This window comes from Ursus maritimus, unplaced genomic scaffold (genome assembly GCF_017311325.1).
Source record: "Ursus maritimus isolate PB19 unplaced genomic scaffold, ASM1731132v1 scaffold_21, whole genome shotgun sequence".
NCBI lineage: Eukaryota > Metazoa > Chordata > Mammalia > Carnivora > Ursidae > Ursus > Ursus maritimus.
This window is the reverse complement of record NW_024424564.1, coordinates 16,934,288-16,952,245: the sequence shown is the minus strand read 5'-3', so window position 1 is coordinate 16,952,245 and position 17,958 is coordinate 16,934,288. Positions and strand designations below refer to the sequence as shown.

The 17,958-nt window shown below is 33.9% G+C and overlaps 1 protein-coding gene across 2 annotated transcripts in view; it reads right to left on the bottom strand.

The window, feature by feature from the left end:
• The window catches only part of ZDHHC17 (zinc finger DHHC-type palmitoyltransferase 17), an 85,468-nt gene that overhangs the window by 35,854 nt on the left and 31,656 nt on the right, over positions 1–17,958 (bottom strand). For both annotated transcript variants that reach the window (XM_008684327.2, XM_008684328.2), the window contains exons 3-7: positions 15,156–15,278; positions 7,345–7,422; positions 6,598–6,742; positions 1,588–1,652; positions 787–949 (exon numbers count right to left, since the gene is read on the bottom strand). In XM_008684327.2, the coding sequence (XP_008682549.2) occupies positions 787–949; positions 1,588–1,652; positions 6,598–6,742; positions 7,345–7,422; positions 15,156–15,278 (574 nt within the window). The remainder of the gene's footprint in view (positions 1–786; positions 950–1,587; positions 1,653–6,597; positions 6,743–7,344; positions 7,423–15,155; positions 15,279–17,958) is intronic.

Genomic DNA, 17,958 nt, shown 5'->3' with positions numbered 1-17,958 from the left:
TTTAAGAAACATGATTCAGAAAATAATATGGTTTATAGTCAAAGAATATTTGTCAAAGGGCACGAAGTTATTTATGAATTCACATTACTGAAAGATGATGTTTAAAAGTTTAAAGTCAGTTCACAGAAAGAGTTGCTGAAAGACGTGGTAGATCCTGAAGCTTTAAAAATGAGAATAGTTAACCAAAATTCAAAACCACCAACAGAATTTTCTTTCAAGTACTCATAAAATGTCTACAAATTTCTAAATGTTCAGGGTGTAAATGTTAGTTGGGTTTTGTTCTTAGATAATTTTGTATACTTTTCCTGGATTAGTCCAACATCTGGGGGAGGTGGGGCCTCTCCTATAGACATCATAAAGGTATCTACCAAATTTAAAAGTCTTGACCTTTAAAATAAGACAATAACAAGTCAAAGAATTACTAAAAGTTATTATGCATAATGTGGTTTAACTACAAACTTGTGATTTTCTGTACTGATCTTCTTAAAGAAACCAGAAAACTACACCCTTCAGCTACAAAGATACGGATTATATAATTTAATTTTCAAAAGTCAGTAAGAATTCACTAATGAAAAGGCCATCAAAAATCTGAAAATTACTTCAATACTAAAAGACAAAAGTAAATAAACCAGTCTTTCCAAAGAAATTCTTGCATGGAAGCAAAGGGTTGAGTTTAAATAAAAGGTTTCTTCCATCTTTGACAGTCTGTGAAAAAACCTATTTTTTACGAGGAATTAAGATCTTAAAAACATTTCACATAGCATAATCAATACAGGATATTTTTACCTTGATGTTCTGGGCATCAACATTAGCCCCAGCTTCCAGAAGAAGACTAATGACTGTGGTATTCCCTGCTAGTACTGCCCAATGCAGAGCAGTGTTTTTGTGATACTTGTCACCAAGGTTAACTGAAACATTGAATGTTAAAAGCAATCTAGTTGGATCCACACTGAAAAGGAAAAAAAAAAACAACAACAACAACAACCCTAATTTCAATTATAGAAATCATTACAGACACTAAACTGATCGTGGTTGCATTTGCATTCCATCTTGGAACACTTCTATTCTAACCTATACTCAACCTTATAATTGGTAATGAGAGAACATTCTAATATGAAGGATAACTATGTATAACACCATATAAAGTATGGCCCCTCAAAAGGGTGCATACTTGGTCCTGACATTTTCTAATTTTGATTAGGGAGTAAGGTCATTAATATCTATATAATTAAACAATTAAATTTTTAAATTTAAATCTGGTTGTTCCAAAAAATGTTTTCAGGCAACTTACTAATTAATATATTAAACCTACCCATATACAAGTAACATGAAAAAAATTTTTTTTTAAATAAGGTAACATCTTTCATTCTTAAAAATTGCTAAAAGAGGAACAGAGTAATACTACTACAATTACCAAGGTCAAGGTAAGCACAGAGACTCAAACATTCAAAAAGGTGATTTATTATATACTATGTACTCATAATAAGAATTTTAAATATTAATAGAACATTAACTGCTTTTTCTCATCATTTTACATTTTAATATGTTGAAAATGATCTGAATAAATATTTTATAATGATTACATACCTATGTGTTCTATAAGCTGCCCACATTAAAGGTGTCATTCCATTCTGATCCATCATATCTACATCCTGATAGAAAAAGAAAAAAGTCAGACAGTAAAAATTTCTAAGTTCCTACCAAATTTACTCGGAAAAATCTAATTTACATATCATAGGAGAAGCCAATATAACACTCCTCCTCTAAGGCTGATTCATGAAAATTTTTCCTTTTTAACTTTTTAAAGTAAAACTATTGTCACTAAATATTTTAATTAATGGGCATAATTTAATTGATTATACATTAAATATTTAATTAACATATATTTATAGACTTCCTTTTTCAGACACTTTAATCACCCTTTCAATGTTTTGCATTTAAAGATCCTGACCTACTCTTCATCTTTCATCCACAGAGGATAAGTTAAATGATTTAAGTCTGTGAAAAACTGATATATACTAATTCATGATAAGAGGTAATAATGAAACCCTGTTTATTTCTAGGCATTTCAAAACTAAGAATAAAAAGACCTATCTTTTCAATAAACTCAAAAATGTTTGTTTGCTTTTTATTGTTACATTGCATGTACATTTTTAGAGTCAAATAATTCTGTAAAATTTGTGGTGATAAAGCAATTCTCTGCCTTACTCCCCACTACTTGTACCTCTTTTAGTCCTCCACATCTTAAAATCAGATGCTTGAATTGCTACTTTTTGATTTTTCAGTTTTTGGCATTATCTTCTGAGACTCTTCAGTATGCAAAATGAGAATTTATCTCTTTACTCTTCCTGACCCATCACAAATACGCACCTCTCTATTCTTTCAAGAGATCTACTGTATTTCTGGTTCTGGTTCTGGTTCTATAAATGTTTGATATTAATATTTTTATGAATGTATATGAATACTATTCCCAGCAAAATCATGTAGTAAACCATGATTATTTTTCTTCTCCTACCCAACTTTTTTGTTTTCCCATGGTACTTCCCCCCCTTTGCTTAGTTTTTTAACAAATTACAATTAAAACTACCATCTATTCAACCAAAACTCTTCCCTAGTTATCTAAATCTCCTTTCAAGACATCCTGATGCATCAGACATTCTATCAGTTTCACTTTCCTAAAATTATCTCTCCTAACTCCACTCTGGACTAATTATCCTATATCCCTAAGGCATCTGTCTCATTAACTAGAATAGGAGTTCTTTGACAATTAAACTTATATTAAATTCATCTTTGTATTCACAGTGCCCAGCAGAGTAAATGACCAAAAACCATTTGTTAAGTGAAAAGACATGTTTATCTACATACTTGTTTGGGAAAGGCATAGGCTTTAGAATAAGACAGACATGGCTTTGAATTCTTAGCTGCACCACTTAATAGCTATAAAAACCTGAAAAATTACTTTCTCTGTGCTTCAGCTTCCTCATCTAAAAATGCAAGTATAAATAATGGCTTCATAAAACCCCTGTGATGATTAAATAGAATAATTTGTGTAAAGCACCTAGTCCATAGCCTAGAACATAACAGACATTCAATAGATAATAAGTTTCCTCTTCTTCCCTTCCCCATCGCCCATTCCTGGATTATACAAAGGCAGCAGTTCTAATCCAAGTTATGTTATCTAATACACCAGTCAGTGCAGAGAGGACAGAGTTATAGTGAGTACACTGCAAAACACTCTATACCTCTCTACAGCAGAGCTCTGTGAGCCACTATTACTGATGGGAATATGTCTCAAATGTGAACATTAGCCAAGTGTACTGAAGCAGAAAAAGTGCTGAGAACCCGTACATTAGACAAACTAGAACACACATCCTTGGACATCATTAGTTTTAGTCCCTCATCATGAATACTGTAATCAAAAGTTACACCTTATCCATTAAAATCCATTTACAGATTTACGTTAACTGTTGGGAACATCCTATGTCACCTCATTCAGTATTTCTGATATACATATTGATTTTTTTTTAATAAAAATCTTTAAGAAAATCTTCTCAGAAATTACAAGCTTTCTTGTTTTTTATCAGTCAAGTACTGTAACTTATTTTACTTCCTTCAGGGTCCTAATTCAAGAGAGCTCAACTAAATTTGATATCCAATTAAAACAAACATGTAAATTCTTGTTTTAGTTTCTTCTTCCTTCTTAGTTGTCTTTTCATATCCTTTTTAAAAAGTGATACTATTAAAAAATATCAATAAGTAAAATTAAAAATGTAAAATAATGCCACATCTCTAGAGTACTAGAAGAAAAATGAAATTCAACCTTTTCTTTCTTTGGGTCGGGGTTTAAAACTTGGTACTTCTTTTCCAAGTTCAGCCTGGACGTATGGGTATTCTCTATTAGGAAGAATTAACAAGCCCAGATCAAAAGCTTATGGGGATTCCATGATCAACAGGGCTCCATAACTTAGCATTTTCCCTTTTCTCCTGAAAATCATCCAAAAGAATTGGTAGTGAGCACTAAATATATTTTAACAGTATAGCTAAAATGAAACAAATGTGAAGAACAGAATGACAAACTAAATGGAAATGTTATATGCCCTAAGAGTGTAAAACTGATACAATTAACAAAAAATGAAGAAGATGGAAAAAGGTTGAAAAGAAAGTATAAGTACCTAATCTGTAATACCTATGAGTCAAAGGATATTACTTAAAGCTGAAAAATTAAGTAACAGAAATGTAGTTACATCTATCAGAACAAAGTCAACACTAAGAAAAACAATATTGTAGACTAAAGTCAGTGAAAGACAGGGAAGAAAAGAAAAAATAAAAATATACTAATTTTTATTATTACTTATAATTGGGAACTAATCAGAACTAATAAAATTTGAGCAAACATCTGATTGAAATAAGACAGAAAGAGAACTGTTTGACTATCTAAGGAAAGGATTTAAAGGGGAAGATAAGATCAAGCACAAGGCCCAAAGACAACAGCATAGTAGAGCTATTCAAGAAACAGCAGGAAGACTGGTGTGCAAAGCAGACTAAGGAGGAGATGACAAAAGATGGGCCCGAGAGGTATCTTGGACCAGACCACACATGGTTCTGTAGTCCTTCTGTAGGGAAGGACTATGGACTCCATTCAAAGTATGATATGATGAATACTAGAGTTTTCTTTTATAATTAGTGTATACATGGAAAAAATTCTAGAAAAATATATAGTAAACTGTTAAAGAAAGTGTTCTCAGTGGGGGGAGAGGTAAGGGAGGAGATGGAGTTTCATTTTCCAAGTCATACTCTTATGTTTGAGTATTTTACAATAAGCATGTTACTTTTGTAGCAAAAAAACAAAAACAAAAATAAACTTACTCATGAAAAAGAAAACAAACTGCCAGACATTTATTATCATCATGCATTTATTATACAAAAGGTACTGTGACAGGTAGAAATTCCTGTCCCGTAAGAATTTTATAGCCAACATCCTATACCAGAGTTAAAAAGATTACTGAAACATCCAAACCCCAAAATCAATTAGCTAACAAAAAGACAAAAAAACTTTTACCACTTTTCTTACCCAGTTAAAAACCAAAAGAAAAAGTGAATGCATCTTATAAATTTATACCTGCAAAATAAAAGGCGACTAACGACACTATCATGTGTTATAGCACAATCTACTGCTCCAAACCCCAGTCTAGAAGAAACTTGGGAGAACAAAAGTAATCTCCTGTGGCAGCTAATATCCAAACATGGCCCCCAACAAACCTCGCCTGCTGGTATACCCGTCTGTTCCCACAATGAACATGAACTGGCCCTGTTACTTGCTTTAACTGACAGAATAGAAGAGGAATGTTTCTGTGCCAGTTCAAGACATAAGACTTAAAAAAGGCAGACAGCTTCTGCTTTTGTTCTTTTGGGAGCTCCCACCATGTAAGAAGTCTAGTTCCCTGCTAGAAAGACTATGTCGACGGGTGCCATGGAGAAGGAATCCTGAGACTACATGGAGAAAAAGAGAGAGGACTCACTATCCCAGCACTCCAAACGAACCCAGCCTTTTAGCCATTCCTATTAAGGCACAAGGTATGTGAGTGAGCCATCCTCCATTCCAGTCAAACCCAGATGACTGTAACCCCCAGTCATCATCACAAGGCAGAGAACCAACCAGCCAAGCCCAGTCAACCCAAGGTAATAAATGGTTGGTACTGTTCTATAGCCATTAGATTTTGGAGGTAGTCTGTAAACTCCATAATAGATAATAACGCCCTACTCCAGCAATTAGCCAGTCTATGCCTCTTACATTATAATGCACGACACACAACTGCCATTGCATGGCATTGCCAACAACAAATATCTTAAAGTATTCATAAAATAAATACTATTCAAATTCCAAATCTGCATAAAATTTAAAATAAATACATTAATAGCAATAGATTAAAATCATTTGTCTTACTCTTATGAGATCCTCAGCTATAAAGCTAATGTTTAAGTATAACCAGAGAAAATGCATGAAAGAAAAACCGAGTGACATTAATTTCAACAAGATACATTTATCACAAAAACATGGTATATATAGACTGACTATAGATTATAGTCAGTACACACTCATGAAAAATCAGGAAGAACCACTTAAATCATGAAAAGTTTTCTGACATATAAGAAGTAGCATTATTTTATGCAGCAGAAACTGAGAAAATGATCCTAAAGAATTTATCCCCCACTCTGAGAAGTACTTAATAGAGAACCAGTAAAATGTTCAAAAAAGTTTAAATGAATTCAGAGTATATATTCAAAAGAAGTAATTAAGGGAAAAAACAGATACCTAAATTTTCTTACTTTCTGGGATTCATCTCTATCATTCTCAGAAATAAAAGCTGCAACTTAATGGATCATTATGTGGTTCTCGATTATCTTTTTTATTTTTAACTTAACTATACTTATTATCTCAATATCAAACTAACTATATTATTTATTTATTCTCTTCATCCATCAGAAAGTACTATTTAAATATCACCAGGTTGTTAACACTTGTAACACCAATGATATTAGGCACTGAAACCATGAAGAACATATAATTAAAATCCACACGATTGTGATTTTTTTTACCTGTCCTTTTGCTATGAGATAAGCAACAATTGAGGTATGTCCAAACTGAGCAGCCAGATGAATACAGCTACATCCTTCTCCATCAATTAATGAAGGATCTGCACCATATTTCATTAGTTGCACAACCATAGATAGATGGCCTTGTCTAAAACATAAAAGAATAAACACTTAAATATGTGAAGTTATTTCAAACAGGATCTCCTGGAAAGATCTTTCTTAAATAGGGCAATGGTGGAAAAGATTACACAATTTTTTTCAGTTTCTTAAAATATGTATATGTCAAGACACGCTTAGGATTTTATGGTTCTTAAGCCTCAACTGAAATAAGAGTCTTTTAAATTTTATAGAGCTACTTATAACTTCCTTAAATATGTAATAAATAGTTACTATATTCTATTAATCCTATTCAAATATAATTTTAATTGTCCCATGAACTGGGCAACTTCTTTAATTGTAAATATATAAAGGCTGCGTAAGTATTACATTCACAAATCCAAAGTTTAACTCAATCGTAAACTAACTGGATTAATAGCAGCATGGTGAATTCCCTAAAGACACTTTGGAACAATAAACTTTGCTGCCAATACAGGTTAACACTGTACAGCAATATATTAGTACAATGTTGATATTAACTATTAGCATTAAGTGCTCTCATTCATTTTAGCATATCATTAAAAAAAGAAAAGTTGTTTAGTTATAAACTAATAAAGGAACCAAAGGGAAAAAAATCCAGAAGCAAATTTAAACCTTGTGGCCCAGTGCAAAGGAGTGGAATTTAGGTCTCCTCCAAGTTGATCCACAATAGCACCTTTCGAAATATAGTATCTATAAGACAAAATTTTAAATAATTTAGACAGCTTTCATTTTCAAGAAATTATGTAAAAAATAAGAAAAAAAAATGTTTTCTATCGTAGACCTCATGCTAGTTTATGCCTCTGATGATAAACAATCCTTTGTGGTATTTAAAAAACACATTTAGTAGAATTTTATATCAAACACATCACTCTTTTGTTTTGGAAGTAAAAGGAAAGTAATTTTTTTTTAAGTTACAATAAAGAATAGCAATGCCAAATAACAATCATATAAAAAAGAAGGCAGAGAACCACAAAGACTTGGTTGGATCAGAGAGCAGCAGCAGATAGAAAGTTGTAGAACAGGCCACCAGTCTATCATGGGTAGACATTCAGCTTTACTTTTCTCACAAAATCATTGTAGATTAAATCCAACAATATTCTTTACAATGCCTTGTTATACCTTTGAAGGTGTGCTGCTTTAAAAAGCAAGAACCACCTCACTGCTTAATATTTTAACGTTGTAACATCCTGATACCTTCTGAAATGAACAGGATCTAGCTGCTTATCATAATGTTTACTTTGGATTGATCAATGAATGAATCTTGAATATAAATAATTTCAAGCCTTTGATGTCAAATGCTTGACGGTGAATACTACTGAGATTTTTAAACTGTTCTAAGTGATTACTGCTTTAGAGCACTAATGCATTCACTTTTAATGTACACAGCTTAAAACATTTAAAATACTCGTACTTACATGCTTGATTCAGAAATTTATTGCTTTATGTATCTGTTAAACTGGCGTTTTTAAAGCATTATGTAATGAAGGGCCAAACTCCACTCTATCATGTAAAACAGTTCAAAGTAACGTAACAAAATATTTCCAGACTAAAATATCAGAGACATTAGTCTGAACACAAACATTTAACTATTCCTAAATTCTTTCTTAAGAAACTCGGTAGACCTTATGTAATAGCTGAAAATAGTTTTTTGAGCCCAAAGAGAAATATAGCTCAGCCAAAGAACAGTTTTGATAAGAACTGGGATGTTTTTTTAAGGCAATTTTATTACCTTCTCTACAGTTAATATATTTGTTCCTGAGTTATTTTTACTCACATTTCAAATCTTTGTTAGGGCTACAGCAATGAATGATTTCCAGACTGGTTCTAAAGTACAACTCCCCCCCACCCCACAGGGATAGGAGATTTTTTTTTTCTTGCAAACTAAAGAACAACTTCTATCACCTTTTCATTGTAAACTACTGGAAGAGAAGTACTAACTTTTTATAACATGTTATTCTTTATAGCTGTAAGACCCTAGTTCAAAACTACACAATTCTGAAATGATCATGTAATTCTTATTTTTAGACTCAAGCCTTCCTGCATACTACAAGGTTATCAAGGAATGTTCCTGTAGGTACTAATTAATGATCCCTAGGTTTTGAAACCAGATCATCAATGAACGAGAGATATCAACAAGTATTTGAAAGATGGAAAGTAAATAGTTAAAACTCAAATGTCTCCAGAGGGGGACAACAATGAGAAGCAAACCAGAATGTTATAAAACCCTAGAAAGACTAAGGAATTAAAGGTAATTGTTACCTCTGTAGAATGCAATGAAGAAACTAGAGTATAAACAGAAACACCGGTTGAAAGTTAATAAAAATTGCTGAAAAAACTGTTGTTTTGTAACTTACATTCTCACTGAAAGTTCAGTATTTAGCATCACAAACAGGCATTTCAGTGACACTGAAACAATGAAGCAGCTGACAGTGCTAGACAAGTACTTCTTTGTGTACTGTAATGTTCAATCTTAAAATGTGACTACTCAAAAATTTAATATTATTGTAATAATAACTCAAACTCTTCAAGTTCAGATTCATTCTTATGTCCCTAAGCTTCATTGTATGATGATGATTTCTGGCTCCAGCCTCAGGCTCAGACTGATTTTAACACTCAACCATTTGGCATTTGCTGAAAAGTGTATTCAGTGCACCTTTACCAGAGAAATTTGAGACTCATGGAATTAAATCAGAGAACCATATGAGACACCATACTGAAAATACAGCAATTCAATGAAAGTTTACACTCTAAACAACAACTTGGTCAGGTCAGCTGGCAGACAGATAACTGAACTCCTTCCCACAAAGAGATCAGAAGATTTTTCTCTAAGAGACACTGAACAACCCTAGAGAAAAACTTCTAGAAACAGACATATGGGAGGTTCTTGTTGTGACCTAAGTCCTACAACTTCCAATCAGCTTTGTTATGTCTCTCCTAAATATGACCAGGTAATTCAGGAAAGTTTCAAATATGGAAGGAGACCAAATAAAGAGAAGAAGCCTAACCTAAACAGATAATATAAAGAGAAGAAAAAAGAAACAAAATAAAAATTACAATTAATTTCCTCCAAAAAATAAGAGAAGATAATATACTCATGATAAGAAGATCAAAATATTTTCTTAAAGGGGGGGTGCAGAGATCAAGAGAAAAAAATGCTTGAACATTGAAAATGCAAGAGATAAAATTAGAAATTCAAAGGAAGAAGATAAATTACATAAATTAAGAAAATCTCCCCAAAGTACAACATCTATACTGGGAGATAAAAATCACTTGGGATATGGGGGCGCCTGGGTGGCCCAGTTGGTTAAGCATTCTACTCTTGATTTCAGCTCAGGTCATGATCTCAGGGTTGTGAGATCAAGCCCCACATGGGGCTCCACACTTAGTGCAGAGTCTGCCTGGGATTCTCTCTCTGCCTCTGCCCCCCACCCCTGTTCACACTCTCTCTAAAATAAATAAATAAATAAAATGGCGGGGAGGGGGGAGTACTTGGGATAATGATAAGAAAAAGAATCAATCTGGTTGGTTTCAGTATCTGAGTTTCTGGGGGAAAAACAGAAAACAAAAGCAAGGCACTCTTGAGGGCACCATGCAAGAACACCTCCCTAATCCAAAAAAGCAAGTTTCCAGAAAAACTGGCCACTTAATGGTCATAAACTGGATTTAAAGTTTAAGTCAGTCAGTCAGTAGATAGGTAGATAGACAGACAGATAGGGCTGTATCAGTACACTAACGTGAGCTTTCACAAAGTCAGGGATAAAGAAAAAAAATGTAATGTTCCCAGGGAAGAAGAATAAGCCACATATACAATGCGTTTTCAGAAAATTTTAAACTCGGTATTTTAACAAAGCCCCATATTCCTTAATATACCTTTGACTTGAAATCAAACTGAAATCAAGTATTATTAGTTACTCTTAACGTAACGAGACTGTTGAAGACAAAAGCTTGAGATAGCTTGAGATAATCTTTTTTATTTTATTACATTGGAGGAAAAGCTGAGAAATACAGACTTTCACTTGAAAACATTAGAAATACAAACAATCCAGGCTAAGGTGAAGGTCTCCTCCTTTCCATATTATACTTACTTTATACCTTACCATTATGAAAGCGACCCAACTACTTTGTTTGCAGTAAGTCCTTTTAATATACCCTGATGGAACATAACTGTTAGAAGAGACACTTCTCCATGGATCTCTCATGTTCCCACATGTCTTGCTAGGTATATGAGTAGAATGCAAGGCCCTGACCACTTTTACACAGGTCATTTCTCCGAGTTGTGTTTGTATCAAGCAACCTTGAGAGATGAGGTAATGTCTCCCTTTGGAACAAAGAGCAAGCTTGCTCTTATTACAAAAGCACTGAATTCCCCAAGATGTAATACAAACCCACTATGTGTGCTACATCCATGGAGATGAGCTCAAGCCACTCCCATAGGACCTAGGAGCACGAGGGCTCTATGCAAATATGGTGTTCATACTATTTGCTGTGCTATGGATGTGCTATAACTTCTAATTTTGATTTTTGGCAGTATGATGGCGGTATAATTCCAGGTTCAGCAGTAAAAAGTAATCTTGAGGCTATGCATACCAGTTGTTACTGAAAACTGCCTTTACTCACCATGCTTGCTTTAGGAAAGTAACTTGCTAGATTACGCATTGTGAAAAATTAAGTTTACATACCTGAAGATATAATACGCACAGACACCAATTATTAACCCATTCTACAACTAAGGACTTTATTCTATAACCTTACTAGTCCACAAGAGGCTTGAAACATTTGTAAGGCAGGCAGCATCAAGTCTTTTTGTCTATATTTCTCACTTCAGACTTTATTTTTAAACACAAAGACAAATGTGAATTTTTTAACCAACATAATCTCAGTAGTAATATATGAATTAAGAAAATAATAAGTTAACGTTTCAAAATTCTGAGAAAACTATTTTTTATCTGTAAATCCATGCTCAGCCAAACAGCCAATAAGGTGTAAGGGCAGAAATGATAGTAACTTCAAAACATTCACCTCCCAAGTACCCTCTCTCTCTCAGAAAGCTATCAGAAACTGTGCTCTACTAAAACCAGGTAGCAACACAACAGAGACAAAAACCAGAGACCCAGGAAACTGACACCAACACTGGAGCAAAGAGATCTCCCAGAATAATGGCAAAGGAAAAGTTCACAATAATGGTTTTGCGTAGTATCTCTAAAGAGCAAACAATCTGGGTTGGAGCAGAAAAGTGGAGAATTCCAGGAATGATTTCCTCCATCCCCTACCTCCAAAAACAGATGGATAAATTAGCTGATACTGTTCTCATATAGAACTAAGAGTATGGGAAGAATTAGTTACGACACAGAGAAAATTTTAAAAATGAAGTAACTGTTACCTCAGGCAAAAATCAAAATTCCACAAGGAAAGAACAGATAATCATAGAACACTTCTGGGGTTAGCACTGAGAATTTACATACAACAACTTAAACTTTGCATGATGATTTAGCCAAAACTATAGTGAGAATGAAGAATTATTAGTGGTGAGGAGATCTAGGACATCTAGATATCCCAAAATAGAAAGTCAAAATACAGTAAGTGATAAATCAAGAAAAATAACCATAAAAGTTGGCAATATTTATTAAAATTCAAAATTCATCTTTCTTTTTTACTCCTATAAATTTTGCAGATATAGATGAACATAGCAAAATGATATGTGACCAAGATTATCAATTACAGCATTGGTTGTTAATGGTAAAAACACCAAAATCAACCTAAATGTCCACAGAAGGGAAAACCATTAAATAAATTAAACCCATATAATTGAACATTATACAGCTGTTCAAAAAGAATGATGCAGCTCTTATTTGTTCTGATAATGAGAAATCTTGAAGATATATATACTAAATGAAAAAGGAGAAAAAATGTTTGCTGTCATTTTTTCTAGATAAATGTAGGAACATAAATATATAAAATACTGAAAGAAACAGCTCAAGTGCTAAAAATAGTTATTTCTGGGCTAAAGGACCCAGAGGGTGGGGAGGGATTGCCATTTTCCATTGTAAGCCTTTACTATTTGAGTTTTCAAAGTGTTTATACACTATTTTGATTAAAATAACACTAACTGAAAAGCAAACAGAGGTATAGAAGATTAAATCATTTGAATCAACCCTCCCATTAAAGAAAACGAAAAAACTTCAACAAAATCTAAGAAACATTTCCTAAAAAGTAAAACCTAAGAAGATTAAGAGCACTAACCAAGCCAAGATTCAGGAGAGGGTTAAAATCCAGAGAAGTTAGAAAACTGCTTGGGCACCATCTGCCCTAGAGATAATTTGCTGATACAGAAGAGTTGGCCAAGAAGCAAGCTAAACACACAAAAGCAAAACAAAGACTGGGACCCCAAAAGGTTACATTGTAGCAGTAATTATGAACCAGAAGTAAACCTGACTCTAGCTTGGTCTTCAGCCACCTGAGGAATCCAGAAAATCTGAAGTATTGAAATTAAATTAAACGTAGGCCTAGCAGGAAACAAAAGGAAATCTCATCTTAGGCCTCAAATTATTCAACAAATAATTTTCAAACACAATGTCTAGTACATATTTAAAGATAATCAGGCACAGGAAGGAACAACATTAACAGACTATCTTCTCATATACAATTACAGAATAACTGTATTTACTATATTCATGTATACAAGACAAGATTGAAAACTTCAGCCACAGATGATTTAAGTAATACAGGTTTGAAAAAAATAAATGATAAAAATTCTAGAACTGGAATGCATATGAATAAAAGCATACCTTGAAAATGGAAAAAGAAATAAATAAAAAGGAGATTTTAAAGATTCTCAAATGATGGTGGTAAATGCATGTAGAGGTTTTGAAGTTAGAAATTTGTTTTTGTTTTTCAAATAATATGACAAGCTAATTATTTGGTCTTAAAAAAAATTCTAGAACTGGAAAATAAAATTAGGAACACACTGAATAGATTTAACAGCAGATTATACATAAAGAATAAATGAACTGGAAGGTAAGTCAGAAGTTTCCAGAATGAAGCATACCAAAGGATAGTACATACAGAAGAGAAGAGACACAGAGTACACAATGAAAAGGTCGAATAGACGTTTAACTGGAGTTCCAGAGAGAGAGCAAAAAAAGAATGGGGTAGAAGCAATAGTTGGAGAAATAATAGTTGAGATTTTCCCAGAACTGACGAAAACATCAATCCAAAGAATCAAGAATTCCTTACGACCCCATTCAGGGTAAATAAAAAGAAATCCACACCTAGTTACATCATCATGAAACTGCAGAAAACCAGAAACAAAAAGAAAAAATCTTAAAAGCAGACAGAAGGAAAAAAAAAAAAAGCCTTCAAAAGCACAATATCTAGACTGATTTCTCAATAGTAACAGAAGCCAGAAAACAGAGGAATGTTATTTTCAATGAGTAAAACACAAAAATAAAACAAACAAAAACTGCCAACCTAGATTTCTATACCATATGAAAATTTCTTTCACAAATGAAGATGAAATAAAAACATTTTCCGACAAACAAAAACAGATTAGACATCAGGAGACCCGTATCAAAGGCAGACGAAAGTTAGACATACAAGAACAAAAAAGGAACAAATAAAATGGAGATATGCTCTCTGGAAGAAAGTTATTCAGACGTCAGTGCTTTAGTTATTACTTGCTTAACCTTCCTTTAGTATTCAAAAGGGCAAATTCTTTTCCCTGGCCTTAATATCCTAGTTGTCTCTAGACTCTGTATGCTGTACTTAAGCGCACATCTGCAACTAGTTTATTTCAGATTCATGTCTTCAGCTGAAGAACTTATGTCCAAATTGTCAGAGACTACTAAACTAGATTTACTAAGACTTCCTATCACCCTGACCCTTGCTTATCTAACTACCTCTCATTAATACTAAGCAAGCAGATTAGCAGTAAGTAACAAAAATCATTTACACATAGTAGGTATTCATCATCCATGCTGGCATGAATAGTTAAAACAGATTATTACCTATTATCTTTGTAACCCCTCTTTTCTTTTGTAGCTTTTCCCCAGAGAATTCACATTTGGAATGTGAGCTGCGAATTACACTGTTGAAATCCTGATTCCAACTTTTACTAGCTGCATGTCATTGGTAACATATTTAATCTTTTTATGGTTCAGTGTGCACATCAGAAGGACAGCAATTATTGTTAGTGTTCACAGAGGGTTATCTCAAGGATTAAGTTTAAAGGAAAGATACATGAAAAAGCACTCAGCACAGTATCTTGTATAAATGAGCATTCAATATATGTTAAAAACAATTTTCAGGAAAAAGAGGTACACAGAATCTACATTTTAAAAGCAATGATTTTAAAAATTATTAGTCTTTATAATTATTTCTAATAATTTTATAATAAATAATTACTTTAAAATACAGAAAACACATACTTGACTAAATCTATTCTGTTATTGATGGCAGCCCAATGGAGGAGTGTAACATTTTCTTTGTCTGGTTGCCTTACGTCATAACCTGCTTCCACCAATTCTCGGCAGCGTTCATATATTCCATATCTGGAAAAGAAAGAAAATATGAGATTGTTATTACTATTTGACAAAATTAAAGCTGAAAGTAACATTTCCAGAAGAAAATAATGCTCCATTTTGATACCTGGAAATTATTTTTTTTTAAGATTTTTATTTGTCTCGGAGAGAGAGAGAGACAGCACAAGCAGGGGGAGGAGCAGGCAGAGGGAGTAGTAGGCTCCCCACTGAGCAACGAGCCCAATGTGGGACTCAATTCCAGGACCCTGAGATCATAACCTGAGCCAGAGGCAGATGCTTAACCAACTGAGCCACCCAGGCATCCTGATACCTGGAAATTAAAATGGACTTCTCCAGGTAAAATGTTACTTTAAAAATATCAATATTCCAGGGCACCTGGGTGGCTTAGTCAGTGCACAAGGGAAGAGCAAGAGTTCCACAATTCACAGGAGATGACAGTGGCATCTTAGGTTCTTTGTTCTTTTTCGGAAAACTGCCTACAGGTGCCTAGTTAAGTGAACTAGACACACTACCTTAAAGAGCAGAATCTACCTCATACTTTAAATGAGGTAAGTGACAAGTGACCACAAAAATCATTTTGTAAAATTAATGTACGTTTGTATGTAATCTCTACACCCAACGTGGGACTTGAACTCACAACTTCAAGATTAAGGGTGGCACACTACTCTAAGCGAGCCAGGTGCCCCGAAAATCTTTTTAACTATACAAAGAAGTGACTTGCATTTTTCTTTTAACAAAAAAGAAAAGTATTTCAAATTTACTGCCTTTGGGGGGGGGCAGGGCTGGGAGTGATAGTGATGGCAAATGAATGCACAGTATACTATCAACCATATATTCTTAAAATGGGTAAAGACAGTCTGTTCCCCTCCAAGACAAAGGGGTATTTTAGACACAGTGAGAAAATATCTACTTTTATTTCAAAAAAAAAACTTGCTATTAAGAGAATATTTTTTAAAAACTGTATGTTGGAACACCTGGGTGGCTCAGTCATTAGGTGTCTGCCTTCAGCTCAGGGCCTGATCCCAGAGTCCTGGGATCTAGCCCCGCATCAGGCTCCCTGCTCCACTGGGAGCCTGCTTCTTCCTCTCCCACTTCCCCTGCTTGTGTTCCCTCTCTCAATGGCTGTCTCTCTCTGTCAAATAAATAAATAAAATCTTTAAAAAAAAATAAATAATAAAAAAATAAAAACTGTATGTTGGGAATTTATAATATAGTTTCTGAAAGATCTAAATATATCACCTATAAAAACCTCATGTGAATGCACTAAAATATTTTGAAACAATCTTGTTAACACCTGCAGACCCATTTATTGTAATTGTAAAAATGCCAAAACCTGAATAGTTTGCAAGAACTGGCATTAAGAAATGGATATTTACAAGATAAAGTTCAGTAAAATACTTGCCTACTGAGTAATACTGAAAAAGTAACTACTATGATTTAGTAAATCCAGTTTATGCTATAATTCAACCATCAGGTAATTATGTATCTTTGTGAGATTATTTTTTACCCAGCCAAAAAAAAAAAAATCATTAAAACAAAGTATCCAAGTAAAAAAAAAATTTGGATCAGATTTCTATATCATTATAATATGAAATATTAAACCATTTAAAATAATAATGAAAAGCGTATTGAATTATACTACTCTCACCATAAATAAGATTTATGAAAGACATTAAAGACCTAAAGAAATATATATAGCAATTTCCCCCAGACTGATCTACAAATTCAATGACATTCTAATTAAAATCACAAATGAGTATCTCATGAACTTCTCAAGTAGAACCTAAATTATTTGTGAGAGTACAAGGCCAAAAACAGCTAAGACAACTGTGAAGACTAAGAAACGATTAAAACAATGTGGTACTATACAAGATGAAACAAATGAAAAAGAGTATTTAGAAACGGACCAGAGTGATGTCAGCATCAGGGTAGAATAAGACTTCCATCGTTTTGCCCCCTTCCAACAACAGTAATTTGGCATCTAGTCATGGACAAAAGTGCCTCTGTGGGAGTTGTGGGATCCAGTACCACCCTCGAAGGGAGCTGAGAAGTCTCACCCACCATGTGTTGGGTAACAGGCATACAGATTTCAGCCCAGCCATGGACCCTGCAGCGGCCCATGAACTGGCTCCAGTCCTTCTTGACAGTGGTCTGGGAATCCTGGACAACACTGTCTTAGACAACCACCCACAGATGAGAGAACTGTTATGGAAGTCCAGGTTTCCAGAGAAGTTCCACCACATTATTGCAAAAAAGAAATAGGAGTTTCAACACACTGGAGAGGAGTAGTGAATGGTGAGCTACATGGGGTGGGGAGGGTGAGAAGGGGCTAGGAAAGCATCAACACAGGACTCTGGAGAACACTAAGGGGACACAGATCCCACTAACTTCTTTGTGGACTCCATCAAAATATACAAAGAACTTTTACAAATCAATTACAAAAAGACAAAAGAACCCAAAATGGGTCAAGGATTTAAAATGGCAATTTGCACAGAAAGAAACCCAAATGGCCAATAAACATAGGAAATAAATTCAACACGATTTGTAATCTGCAAAAGGCCAATCAAAACAGAAAACCATTTCACAACCATTAAATTGACAGCAATTATTAATGTGACACAACTAGGAGTTAGCAAGAAGTAGTCAAAGAACTCATTTCCTGCAGGTGCAAGGACAAACTGGTACAGCC